General features: G+C 38.7%; 1 protein-coding gene across 2 annotated transcripts; it reads left to right on the top strand.

Annotated features, from left to right (window-relative positions):
* The first annotated feature begins 1,018 nt into the window (after positions 1-1,018).
* On the top strand, positions 1,019-11,220 carry LOC102216973 (potassium voltage-gated channel subfamily A member 10-like). 2 transcript variants are annotated; one of them, XM_023324650.1, is made up of 2 exons: positions 1,019-1,089; positions 7,761-11,220. In XM_023324650.1, exon 2 carries the CDS (start codon positions 7,918-7,920, stop codon positions 9,595-9,597), a length of 1,680 nt encoding a protein of 559 aa, XP_023180418.1. In that variant the 5' UTR covers positions 1,019-1,089; positions 7,761-7,917; the 3' UTR covers positions 9,598-11,220. The 2 variants fall into 2 exon arrangements, with proteins under 2 accessions (XP_023180418.1, XP_005814551.2); XM_005814494.3 differs by lacking the exon at positions 1,019-1,089 and adding an exon at positions 6,783-6,858.
* The last annotated feature ends 3,473 nt before the right edge of the window (positions 11,221-14,693 follow it).

The raw sequence follows: 14,693 nt of genomic DNA on the forward strand, positions 1-14,693 counted from the left end.
TTGTTACCATTTTGAGTTAAGCTGTGAAATTACATACAAAAATACATCACTGGCACAACCACATGTTGCATAAATGAAAACAGATGAAAGCTATTATAAGTGAAGGTGTGTATGTGAAAACTCAACCCACACAGGCCCCTTTCTGTCATTTAGGCTCCAGTGACTTTCAATAAACGCTACATGGACAGTAGAAAGGGCAGAGAGGTGAAAACATAGAGAAATGCTGGCAGATGACCAGTGAATCCTACACACAACTGTGAAATATGATAGAGAGGCCAAACAAGAGCACCTGGCAGGAAGACGGATCAGTACAGGACTTTACCAGCATTGAGAAAAATGAGCCCCATGCTGCACAAACTCAGACTGACTTTCTTGTTCATTACCCTGGTGAAGGACAGACGACTCCCAATCAGCACTTGTACAGAACTACCACAGTGTCCCCCAGTGTCTTGATGTAACTGTCACTGAGTTGTGATGTTGTTATAACCCAAGGTGCATGTCCCGCTGTAAAGAGCATAAATAAGACAATGGCACTTGTGTGCAGTAACAGAACTTGCTTTGTTTGTGTGTTAACTGAGACTTATCCAAGTGACTGGAACCTTGTTGTGGTGAAAAACATCTGTCCTGTCTGTGGCATGTGTAACTGTAACTGCCCTGCCTCCTGCCAAAACGTCTCGTTTTAAAGAGATTTGCCATCGCTCCTTAAGACTCTGCCGTCGCCTGGTCACTGAATTAATCTGAGAGGACTGGTAAGCGGCTGCAGCCAAGCTCCCATCACCGCAGCACAATGAGGTGAAGATTTTCTTTGTTTTATCCCGAGAATGCCATAGTAGAAATATTTTTTTGTGTGTTGTTGATTTAAATGTTTTTGTTGTTGCAAAAATTCTTAATGCTGCATTGTTATTTAAAGCTCGATGAAGTATCGCTTTATTTGACCTTCAAAATTTAAATCAGCCAATATTACGTAGTTTGTTCTTTGTATTTAAGATGTTTCATTTGCTTCGAGACAGGGCTAAAAGAAATACTTGGACGAAGCTGAGGGTTTGGATGAACATAACACTAGCAGTCATGGAACATCCCGCTCCAACGGTAAGAAATACTGTTAAACTGGCTGGGGTATTCATAATGACTGTTTAGTTGTTATCTGGCAGACATTGGTAACAGCCAAACAATAAATTATGCAAATACACCATTGGAGGTTTCTTTTTATTAATCAAGTGAGTTTGAACATATAAATATCGTTGTGTCAAATGTTCAGCTTCATGTTCTGCTTTCAGTTTGTTGTGAATGCTCTTTTCCATCTGCTGTATCAGTCCAGATTAGCACTTGTCTTTTGCTTAGTAAGGAGAAAATCGATCTGGATATTTGAGTTAAGTCTGTATGATTCTGTTTACGGTATATGTCCATGTGGGTGTTCAGCAGAGCTGATTTCCTGTGTTATATAATACTCTTAGTAAAGTCATCCTCTCCCGGACAGGCGGCTCCATCAATGACACAGCAGATTGTCAGACCATAATTAAAGCATTTTACTTAAAAAGATCAGAACATTTACTATAAATTAAAATGTTTATAGTTATTCCAGATGTATGGATAACTCCATCCATCCAGCCATTGTCTTCTCAAAGACAAGTTTGTAAGATAATGCTGGCATCTCTCCCCATCAACACCCTCTGGCTTCTTAAGACATTTCCAGGTCAGAAGGTTTATTGGGTTCCCCCAGCAACTTCTGGGTCTGTCCATTGGTCTCCTCCTTGTGGGACGTGGCCCCATCCAGGATAACAGAACTCCTCAGATAATCTCTAAAGCTTTCCTCCAGTGGAAGGAAACTAACTTTGCTCACTCAGTGACATAAGATCAGACTTATTGGTGAACCTCACTAAATCAGGAAGACCAGGGCGAGCCTTTAACCACTCTTACTAAAGGTTACTGGCATGCTACCTTTGGTGCCAGACTCAGCCCAAAAATCAGGAAGCCTCCTACACTAAGTGTAAGTGGCAGCTGGACACTGATTAGCTGTTACTATATTTGAACAAGCTTTATTTTTTTATTTTCAGAAAACATGCTCTTATTTCATATGCTTTTAGTTTCATTTTTAAATTTTACTGCTATGTCCATTCATTTGTTATCATGGGGTAATTCACCTACGTGTGGTTAATGTTTTATTTGTACTCCCACACAGTTGTTAGGTTTTCCTTTTGCTTTCGTGCTATAAAGCACATCAATGAATTTGCTAGAGCTCCTGAAATTAACTGCAACTTGTTTTTATTTTTTATTATAATTTGTTTTCCCTAAATATATAGTAAATGTCTAACAAGCCAACTAGACATCTTCATGGGAAAATTGTGACCAGCCCTCTCGTTGCAATGACACTTCCTGTATGGATGCAGTGAAGTTATAGGAGTAAATTCCAGCACATGATGTTAGGTAACACATCGTTACTGAGCCCACAACGCTCCCAGGGAGAGAACATGTTTTTTTTATGATCCCACCTTGTCACGTTAAAGGGAGGATTGCATTTCTCTGTTAAGGCATTATGCCTGATACTAAGGACGAAAGAGAAAGAGAGAGGGTAATTTGAAAACTTTGGACTCTGTGAGTGAAGTTTGCAGATGGCTTATCTCCTGTAACTGTGTTGTTTTAGTTTATAGACTTTGGGTTTTTTGTGTTCTGTTTTAGATCATTTATTGATTTTATTCAAAAAACTTTTCATCATTCAATGACAGCTTTTATGCTTAATATAACATTATAAGAACATATTCTTCTCTTGTTTTGCAAATATTATTATAATGCAACACATTTTATTGTTGTTTACAAAAGAGAGCGCCGCAATCACAAAGTGAACCGCTTAAACCCAGGAAGCAGTCAAAAATATTTCTGATTTTCTAAATCTTTCTCTCTGTTTTACTATTTTAGCTCAAACTTTTGATATTGAATAGAAATATTAATATTGCATAGTTTTGTTTCTACTTTGCCCCTCTGGCTAAAGAAGAACCAAATATTTCCTATACATTAATGTGAAACCTAAAGATCCTAACCCTGTCTTCTTTAAAGCACTTCATGGCCTCAAATCCACAGACAGCTAAATCATAGCTAGTATTGTTACTCTTAGAAGATTCCAATTAAGGTGACTATTTTGCTTTTTTAGCAGCTAAGTGGTGTGGGTTAATTTTAATACCAAAGTTCTTCTTGTATTTTTCTGACCCATGCTACGTAATTTGCAATGAAGAGAACCCCTGGAGTGATATATAAGATTACTAGACTGGAATAACCAGTTGCCTTTGCAGCAGCTATAAGATTACGAGTCTGGAATATCTAATCCGTGCCTCCTTACGTGCACTTTGAAATCCTGTCATCCTTAATAGATGAGCGTATGGGCTTTTGAGATTGAATTACCCAGATCATGTACACAAGATGAGCTGTTCAGGCACAATTAGCCTCTGTATATGAGGCAAATGCTCTACCACTATGCTGCATGACAAAATCTGAAAAGTGGGGTGCACAGTTTGCAGATGGTAGCACTGTTGCCTCGCAATGAGAAGGTCCTGGATTTGAATCTCAGCCTGGAGTTTGCATGTTCTCCATGTGCATTTGTAGCTTCTCCCCAGGTACTCTGGCTTCCTCCCACAGTCCAAAACCATGACTGTTAGGTTATTTGGTATCTCTAAATTGTCATTAGGTGTGAGTGTATGGCTATTTGTTTTGCCTGTCTTTGTTTTTCCCTGCAATCAACGGGTGACTTGTCCAGGGTGTACCTCACCTCTCACCTTACTTAGATCGCATTGTAATTACTGATCAAAGTTGCACAAAACAGTGCCAGAGTGGCTAAAGAATATGGGCTTCTTGATTCGGGGTCCCCTAATTTCTGCAGGTCAACCCTTACACAGCTTAAAGACACAGAGGACTTTAGATGTTCCAAATACTTGGATGACTTCAGTAAGAAATAAAGCAAAAGTAACAGAGGCACACGCCTACACACACTGACCAAAGGATCCACTGAAATTCTGTGGCCAACAGACAGAAACCCTGATGTCATAATATTGTCACAATATCACAAGGTGGGACTCTTTCTAAGTGTATCATATCACAAACTGTAAGCAAAGGAGTCATATTCTGCATAAATGTGTCATTTTGTAATTGTGAATAAAGATGGGGGACCTCTGAGAGAAAAAAGATACCTGGATACCTAAACCTGACTAAAATTGTGATGACTAGCAGACAAAGATACTACTTACAAACAAAAGAAATAACCATTAAAAAGTCTAAAAGAATGGAAATCCATCCCAGTGATGAACCTGTGAGGATTTATTTCTGAGTCTGTAGCTCTGCAGATTCTTAAAGAGCTTTTTTGCACACTTCAATGTACTGTAAGTGACCTGTGTCATATTTTCACCCTTCACATGAAGTTGTGTTGGAAAAGCTTTGAACAGAGCAACATATGAATATGAGGAGATCATGATCATTTATTTTTTACTTTACTTTTTTTTCTGAAATTTAAGAAACTATTTTATGTAGTTCACTAGCTCCAGTTACTTTTGTTACAGGGGATGCCTCGTTTTAGTCATTTAATATCTTTGTTTTCTCTGTACACTGAAACGTGAGCTTTTCCACTCTAAAGCAATTTAAAAAAAATGTGTTCAATAAATCATGCGTTTGCTTTGCAACAGAATACTAGGAAGAAAATACTACATTAGAGACAGAATTTCAAAACAGATGAGACAATCAATATAAACAGAAGATAAATTTTAGCTTAAAATAATTATGAAAGGTGTTTCTTATCATTCTTATGTATTGAAAGAATAAAATTGTTGTTAAATAGCCAACAAAATTACATCAGTATAGTTTTTCTTCTATTCCAAAAATATCTGGAGGTTTTTTTTCTCTCTCTTCAGTGTTAAAGTTAGAATTTTCCTCTTCTGGGCAGAGGTCACCGTTTGCACCAGGAGCGGCTCAAAGTCGAACATCTGCGAAGGTGTGCTGAAGGTGTTTCTACCGATGCAGCACCAGTGTAGTTCACAAATAAGCCTGCTGATGGAGAATTGCTTTGTCAACACAGATTGTTTGTCGGTAAGGTGATAGTGTCATCAGGAAGGGCAGAGGAATGGATGATAGATGGAGGGCTACATGGGAGGGCGGAGGAAGGGGTGTAAATCGCTCTGGTACACCATCAGTTCCCCTGAGAAGAGTAACAATGCAGTAACTGCAGTCTACGTCATCCTGGAGTTCATATCTCATCTCTAGACCTCCCCTTTCTCACTTTTACTGTCACAAATCATTTTGCAGCGGAGGGGATTGATTATTTACTTTTGCTTTGACTCGTGCAGTCTGTGCTCCCACCCCCATCGATGTCCATCTTCCTGCTTCTGTCTTTGGGTGTAGCAAATTCGATAATGAGGTGTTTTAGTGGCAGGTCGTGCCTCGACTGACTTTGCTCTCAATGACGTGCCAGGCAATGAAGGAGCTTATGAAGAGGCCTATACATCTGAAGAATATCGAGTCAGCAATTACTGCTTGTCTGAGCAGATGCACATCCAGACATCTTTTCACATGCATGGGCTTTCCTTGGTTCAGTTGCTTTAGCACAAAGTTGACATTTTAAATTCATGGATGCATGATGTTACCGTGACGACACATAATGAGGTGATAGTGTATGGTGATGAAAGGGGACACAGCAGAGACTGTCAAGTTTTCTGTGACCTTGAAGCTGCGTCCCTGAGCGCGTCTGCAGTGGTCCTGCTCGTACCGCAGTGTTAGAGGGGACCAGCAGACAGCCAGCTGCAGGCTGCAGCAGGACGACAGCCATATGCAGACAGGATATCTAGCATTAGAGCAGCAGTATTCAATCAGGAAACACAACACTCAACCTGTCTTACCAACTTGGTCACCCTTCCAAAAAAGTTTTAGGGAAACTTTAATTTGAAGTTTAAATCCTTGGAAAAACTTTATATGAAAAAAATACAAAGAACAGCAGTTTAAATAAAGGATTTAATTTTTTAATGGTTAAAGAGACCTTCCTCACCCTCTGAGGATAAGAGCTTAAAATCTGTGCAATTTAGTTTAACTCTTGACTTTGTTAGCTTTTTAAACAAATATGAGCTTGAAAAATCATTCCTGAACACTTTGCAACTTTAAGTAAAAGTATGTACAGATTTTATGTATGAAACTGGACCTCGCACTTGTTTACAAAAAATGAAGGATTTGTGTGTAAGGATAAGAAGATAAGAAAATACAGAAACAGATCAGATGTCAGATGAAATAAGAGTTTGTGCCAAATCAGGATAGATGAAAAACAGTCTGAAGCCCCCAGGCAATCAGATGTTGTTGCAGATATTGACAAGTAGTGTAAAAAAGGACAAAAATAGTTCAATCCCGAAGGTCAGGATTTATCGGATCATCCTGCAAGTGGATGCTTAGTCTGCAGAAAAAAGGCAAGTGAGTGGGACCCACAGTCCCTTCCCCTCATCAAACAGCGATTGGCTCCAGCACAGTAAATCTCCTATCACAGAGCTTACCTATAATGTCTCCACTGACGGAGGAGGGAGCAGCCAGAACAAAGCCAGGTGACCCCTACATTTAGTGTACAGTCAGATACCTTTGTGGGTATTTTATTGTTTATCTGTGTTTGTGTGTGTTTGTGAGAGAGTGAGAGAGCAGGGGTGTACGTTTGTGAGTTTGTGAGGGTGTATTCAGCTTCTCTGGTTTCGCTTATGGTGTTAAATTACTCAGTGAGAGCTTTAATACAGCTAGAGACACTCTTGATTGGAAGTTTGGATGAGGGAGTGTGAGGGAAGTGGGGAACAGAGCGGAGCTGGCAGGCAGGACAAAGAGGGCACAGAAACTTCTGCAGAGCCAGGGACATGGGTGAGTCCTCACTGCATGCATGTTGTGCCTCTTTGACAGTCAGGTCTGATGTTTATGTCTCCTTACAGTGATAACTGTTTTTGTAAATGTCGGGCGAGTGACAGATAATAACCTATCTGAATTGAAAGTTTTTTCTACATTCAGAAAAGTGTCTAATCAAAGGATGTCGATTCTTACTTCTTACGTCTTGGTGATGTCCTTTGTCTTCTCACTTGGACTCGTTCACCCTTTGTCACTAACATGGGACACTTAGCTCACATAATTATGCATCTATCATCTATAATTTCCTTATATAAGATTTAACTCTATACCCTTAACTGTCATGCTATCTGCTAAGCTAAGAATGGAATCTGAGTCATGCGAATCTCTTTGAGACTTGAAGGGCCCTCAGTGTCAAGTGAATTTCAGCCTTATGGTGTACGTTACAATTTAGTTACCTGTTCAAACCTGGCTAAAGGAAAGATAAACAGATACAACAGCTGTAAAACTGACAAACTACTTTGAACTCAAGAAGATTTATGATAGACAATGGAAATTACGGTTAAAAAATATTGATGTTAAAATATAAAGGAACAATTTTAATTTTTAATTAGTTTATGGCATCAGTCATATATGGAGAATCAGTTGTTTTGCCAGAGGAAATAGTTTTGCTACGCATTATCAGCAATAATGCCCCATATGCTGCATGTAAGCACTTTCACGTCTGATATTGCAGTGTGAGATTTTGTTTAGGTCATTGGGAAGAAATTGAAGCAGAAAAATAACTGCACATGCAGAGTGTCAGATGGCAGGTTCTTTGCTGATGCAAACAGGAGCCGACACAAAATCTCCTTATCAACAAAACTGGATTGCAGCACTTAAGAAGAATTTAATACGTCTCTTTTTATCACACTATTTTACAGATTAACCAAAGGCCTGAATCCAAACTTAGTGTCCAGCAGCCTGAATGGTAACCAGGAGGAGAGAAGCTCTGGCGCTATCTTCAGCGTGGCACTGGTTGAGGTTCATTCTCTGTCTCCGGAACCAGATTGACCATCATAGCTTGCATCAAAGCAGGCAATGGAGGTGCCGCTTGTTAATTTTGAAAACATGGACGATGTTGGTATCAACTTAGGTGACCCAAGTGACTCGGGTTACCCGACCTCACCCAACTCAGAGGCTCCTGATCAGAACTTGCTGGCCCACCGGCTGGCTTCTCCTCCTCAGTCGCCACGCAGAGGACGACGACAGCGTCAGTCTGGACAGGAAGGGTTGTCCCCCTCCACTCCTCCAACTCTTACCTCCAAGGCAAACTCCAGCAGTGGCAGTCTTATCTCCAGTCTGAAGCTCCTGGCAAACAGTGAGTCTCCCACTGACAGTGTCTTCAGTAAGATGCTAAAGGATTATTATGAGAATGAAGATCTGTTCGAAAAGCACTGCCTGGAGGAGAAAGATGAGAAAGTCGTCATAAATATTTCTGGCTTGATGTTTGAAACCCAACTCAGTACCCTGAGTAAGTTTCCAGAGACACTGTTGGGTGATCCCATGAAGCGGTTACAATACTTTGACCCAATGAAGAATGAGTATTTTTTTGATAGAAATCGTCCATCATTTGATGGGATTCTCTACTATTACCAGTCAGGAGGGAGACTCCGCAGACCAGCCAATGTTCCCTTAGACATTTTTGCTAATGAAATTGTTTTCTATGAGTTGGGCCATGAAGCAATGGAGCAGTTTCGTGAAGATGAAGGGTTTATTAAAGAACCTGAAGTCCTCTTACCCACCAATGAACTGAAGAAGCAGTTCTGGCTCCTCTTCGAATACCCTGAGAGCTCCAGTGCGGCCAGATCTGTGGCTCTGGTCTCTGTCTTTGTCATTGTCATTTCCATCTTTATTTTCTGTCTGGAGACTCTTCCGGAGTTCAGGGATGACAGCGATTTTCCTCCAGGTTTCATCCAAATGATCAATGGAACTGCCTCTTACCCTGCCCCTAAAACTGTGTGGACATATCTCACGGACCCATTTTTCATTGTGGAGACTATTTGCATTATATGGTTCTGCTTTGAGCTTGGTGTCCGTTTTGTGGTTTGCCCCAGTAAGAGTGATTTTTTTAATAACATCATGAATATTATTGACATTGTGTCTATAATTCCTTATTTTGTCACCCTGGGAACCGAGTTGGCCACAAAGCCGGACGAAGATTTGAATGCAGGTCAGAATATGTCCTTGGCAATTCTAAGAATCATTCGACTTGTGAGAGTCTTCAGAATTTTTAAGCTCTCCCGCCACTCCAAAGGTCTTCAGATTTTGGGTCAAACCCTAAAAGCCAGCATGAGGGAACTGGGGCTGCTAATCTTCTTCCTCTTCATTGGAGTCATCCTTTTTTCCAGTGCCATCTACTTTGCAGAAGTGGATGAGCCCCAGACGCAGTTTGTTAGCATCCCTGATGGCTTCTGGTGGGCTGTGGTATCCATGACCACTGTTGGTTATGGGGACATGTGCCCAATTACAATGGGAGGCAAAATGGTCGGCACCCTCTGTGCCATTGCTGGTGTCTTGACCATTGCCCTGCCAGTCCCTGTCATTGTCTCCAACTTCAACTATTTCTATCACCGTGAGACCGAGCAGGAAGAGAAACAAGTGATGGATGCAGCTGCAGAAGCTGCCCAGAAAATGTCAGCTGCTAACAAGTATGGAAGTACCCTTTCTCTCAACAAGAGTAATGGCACATTTCAAAATGAGAAAAATGGCATGCACTGAGAAAGATAAGTAATTTTTATTAATGTTAGAGGAAGATAGACATTTAAAAAATTAAGCATATGTGTTAATGAGACAAACTTGGTTTATTCACTCATCTTTTTGTACTTCAAAACACTTGTGCAAATGATTACAGTATTATTAGGCACCATGTGGTGAGACAACCAGTACACAAACTGTCTGTCTGCATGTAGATGTGTCAAAGTGCAATTAACATAACTCAGCAACTACTGTTTCAGTAACTCAGAGAATACACGGTGCAGCAAAATAGGACTTCTACAACAGACCGACATTCCACCTAAAAATTGGCTTGCTTAGACAGAAATAGTGTATATTTGTCCATCAGATGAAAACAAATCAAGTAATCTGAGCTCACATAGTTCATTGTTAGTCTACACTTTATCATACTCAGCAAAATCAAGATTGATCTTGGCAACATGTTCAAGGGCAGGCAAGTGTTGGACGGTGTAACAATAGACATTGGCATACACATTGTCTTCTCAGCAGGTCTATAGGTGCAAACGTACAGCCTGCGGCACCTTTCCATGTAACACTATCTGTGTGATAAATAGCTGGCAGAGTAGCGTGTCTGCTATTAATCTTATAGCTAGCCTGCAAACTTAAATATAAACCTGCTTAATCTTCACCATACATGAAAAAGGTTTGCATGCAGCAGTTTTAGTGATCAAAAAGGCAGGTTGCTTTTTTTATCCACAGGTTTTATTATTAGAATTTGGCACCAAGCCCAGATGAACATGGTTTTGGCTGTAAATGGAACATGTCAACACTTGTTGTAAAGTGAACTTACCCTTTAAAACTGCATCACTTCATTGCACTGAAAATGTTTTTCTATGTGTGTCTTAAGCACTTTAGGAGCTTCACATCATCCATTGTTGGCAGGGAAAATGTGTTTAAGTATACAGAAATGTGAGATAATATATATAGACTAGACTAGGTTAGGGCAAAAAAAAAGAAGTTTTTTTAAAGTATTTTTTCATCTGCCTTTTTATCTCTTACTTCAATGCATGGCATAGTGGCTAAGCTGAGGCTTAATCCCCATTATCATATCTGAACATTTGATACATACACACACACCCACACACACACACACACACACACCCACATATATAAAAGACTGAATTTATTATGGTATTTTAAACTTATAATAAGAAACAATTTATTTGACATGAGATTGAGAGACATACAATGATAATGAGCTAACTGGGTTTGTGATCACATATGACTTGTAATTTCCATAAGAAACACGTGAATTGGAACCATTTATGCATGAAACAGTTCTGTCACTGAAAACTTAATGTATGCAAGTGTCTTGTTCATATAAATATTACTTGTACTGAAATGTCAGTGAATGTAATTGTAACTCAGTCAATGCCTTTATAATCCTAAAGAATGCAATATGGTGATAATGTGTGGGTCTAAAAGAACATTGTGTTCTTCATCCATTGAAAAAGTTGTACCTGCTAGGAAAATATAATCCAATAAGGTGACATGAGTAGGTCACTTCAGTAATTAGCACTTTACTATGTTACGAAGCACTGAATATGTTAAGACTGTTACTGTATGTGTCAACGTTGTACAGTACACAGTGTCATAATTTGCTATGTTTTATTTATCCAGCAAAGAGTGCCTTTCATTAAACATGTACCCAAACTGCGTCATGCTTCCCTCTGTTGATTTTTAAAGAATTTATTCTGGGATAAAATGTGCACAGGTCTAAGCAGATTTATGAGTTTGAGCTTCAATTTTCCTTATGTTTATTTATAAAAGTGATAAATAAAAGTGTAAGTGTCAGTTTTTTGGCTTCAGGGCTGAACTCTCATTAACGCCTCATGTTGGCTTGTTATTAGCACCTTCTCACTGGCTGTTCGCATTGCTGATATCATGATGAAAATAATTGTGTGATGCTTATCATATGACAATATAGAATAAAATCATGTTTTTTGTGTTTTTTTCTGTATTGATATAAATAGCTGGTGTTAATAGCAAGCTGGAGGAGCAGATGTTTGTTTGAGGTCTAACAAGCCCGTTAGCTAATGAAGAAAAGAAAAAGAGACTGGCTAAAAATGGGTGAGATGATGAAAAAATGACTACAAATTGATGCAGATGAAAACTGACAGTCTCTATAATATTTATTACAAATGTTGGAAAAAAAAGACTAATTAGATCACATGTTCTGTTAGTTGTACTCTGTTCTAAACCGGGAAATTACAGTGTTGTGTGGGAAACAATGTCTTTGACTGGGATCACTTCAGAAGAAAAGCACCAAGTTAAATATGCAGTGCAAATTAATCTTTTATTACATGATCTATCTTGGCCTCTGAGGCAAGACAGGCTGTTTTACTTGCTGTTTGTTCCATGCCTTCATATATAAACAAAACATTCCTAGCCAGTAACTAAACTGTACCAAATTTATGTTGCTCTTCTGGATTTTGTTTTTCTGAGCCAATTTCTGCCATAAAGGTTTTTGTTTTTCTGTTTGTCGTGCTGTGTTTTTGAGTCTTTTCAACTTGACAACTTATCACTCAGGTCAGCATGCCACTCTTCTGATTTCTGATCGCTCATTGATGTCCCACGGATACCCTCTGAAAGCATTTTAGCATTTAAAAAGACAGATGGTTCAGGCAAGGTCGAAGCTAAAGTGAGGCTGCATTTATAATTCATGAGAAGTTCCATGAAGATATCAAATCCAGCCTGCCTTTGATAAAAATTCACCCCAAGAAAGTGATTCAAAGACCAACTGGTCCAGTCTCTGTGACACAACAGTTAGTGCAAATCTTAGTAGAACTAAAAATATCTTTGTAGCATGAGTGCTCTTTACTTCTGACTCTATGAGCTGGTGACAAGCTGCGTCCGTCTGCTCTAAAAGAAACAATGGACGAGTCTCACGCAAAAGCTCAGACAGTGAGTCTCATATCAGTGGATTGGGTTACTGTACTGTCAGCAGACACGTTAATTCAATTCTCGGAGCTGCACAGACAGCAGCCTGTGCACAGTAGTTTGCTGCCTCCAGAGAGTAAAGTCACCTGGAACTCAGCAGATTGTGTTCAAATCAAATCGCTAAAAGTTCTTCAGTTCCTTTGAGAAACTGCAACTCATCTGGATTTAAAGCAAAGTGCACAGACATGAGGATGCTTTGGAGAAAAGTGTGCAACACCAAGTAATATTGCTATTGATTATAGCTCAACTTTGTTAGTGTACAGTAATACTTAAGGTATGGATCCCACAGTGACTTTGCATTTAAATTTTTATAGCCTGTTCATTAACTACATGACTAGCATTATCAATTGAAAAGGAATCCAATAATTTGCTAATGGAGATAGGAAACTCAATGTTCTGTCAGCACAATAGAAGATGATGAATGAGCAAATAAAGACAGTGTTTTGTATAAAGTGAGGGTCTGGCCTTTTAGTGCTTCACAGAAAATGCTGCCTGTACCTTGTTTTTGAGTGCAGTATTTTGTGAAAGGATCAAAAGAAGCTATAAAGAAATGCCTTTTCTTCATCCCAAAAAATTTAATTCCATGTGAAAGTTTTGATCAATTTCTTTATACATTGTTTTATTTGCTTACATGTTTGATTTATTTGGAAGCGTAAAATAAGAATACAGCAGAGGTTACAAATGAAAATGCAAAGAATGTTCTTCAAAGCACAAAGTACATTGTTTTGAAACAGTTACTATGCTCCTTGAACAATTTCAGACTTTTTCATATACCTAAGACAAATACAGTAATTTGCCTCCAGGACTGACCTGTTAACTCAGGTGAACTAAATGCAAATATACCTTATACATTTTAAATGAGAAAAATTATGTATCGTTTTGTTTCTCAGTCACAATAATGCACTCCATTATATTGGCCTGTCACATAAAATCAATCAAAACAAAATACTTAGAGGTATATGGTTGTTAAATGGCAAAATCTGAAAATGTTCAAGGAATCTGAATACATTTGCCTGGTCCCTATACAAACTACAAAAGAGCCAGGTGAATAGTTGTTGTTTAACTACTGCTTCAGAAACTTTTTTTTTTGAAAACACAGAGCATTTGAACTTAAGAAAATCCCCAAGAGACCTTTAGAAGTGTGTTTAAAGTTTGACCTTTTTAAACCAAAAGTTAAAAAAAAAAATTGTTTGGTTTAACACTTCTGGAAATCTCAGGAGAAAATAGAAAAAGTGCTGTAGAAACCAAGCATATCAACTTTATTATATCTATTTTTGCAAGTTTCTGTGTGATTGACTAACAATGACTTTCAAAGTAATTCCCGGACAAACACATGACAACAGGAACAGATTTTTTAGATAGTATAAAGACACTCATGTGACACATAAAGTTTTGAAAGAACAACTATTTCTAAAAACATGTTAAAAGTTTATTTTATGAAGCTAAATAAGTTTCAATTTCCTGGAATTTTTGCTGACCACCTTTCACTATATGCAGAATGAGAATACAGTGAATGTTGAATCATGTTATTTAAATAGTACTTTCAGCAATATTGCTTCTATAAAACAGATTTATTTAGTTAGTAGACATAAATAAAGCTGTTGTATTTTCTTGAGTCTGTTTCTATATGAATTGTGAGCTGCCTTATGCAGCACAAATCATTTTATGATTGGAGAGAGGCGCCCCAGGATAAACAGAAGTAATGACTCAAAGAGATAAAGATTTACGACAGGTAAATGCACAGTGACTGCTCTGCTGTTCTGCTGCAAGCTCCAGAGGTCAATGACCAACCCTTGTGGGACGAAACGTGAGTCTCACATTTGTAAAGCTTAACACCCATGAAAAATGAAGAAGGTGACCTGAAGTATCACCAAGGGCCAGACAGTAAATGGAGCATTGAATTTGGATGACCCCAGGCTGCTTTCCATGACAACAACAAACTGGAAAATTCAGAAAGTCTAATGAGTATGACTGAGCAAAGGATCCTAGTCATAAATTTTACACTAAAATACGTCTTACTAGAAGTGATGCAAGTAACTGACTTTAATATTTATCTACACACCTCATCAATTAAAACACTGTATGGAACAAGTATTTTAATCAGGAAGAAGAACTTTGACTAGAAATTAGTGCTTGCAATA

The sequence above is a fragment of the Xiphophorus maculatus genome, chromosome 20, assembly GCF_002775205.1.
Source record: "Xiphophorus maculatus strain JP 163 A chromosome 20, X_maculatus-5.0-male, whole genome shotgun sequence".
Classification (NCBI taxonomy): Eukaryota; Metazoa; Chordata; class Actinopteri; order Cyprinodontiformes; family Poeciliidae; genus Xiphophorus; species Xiphophorus maculatus.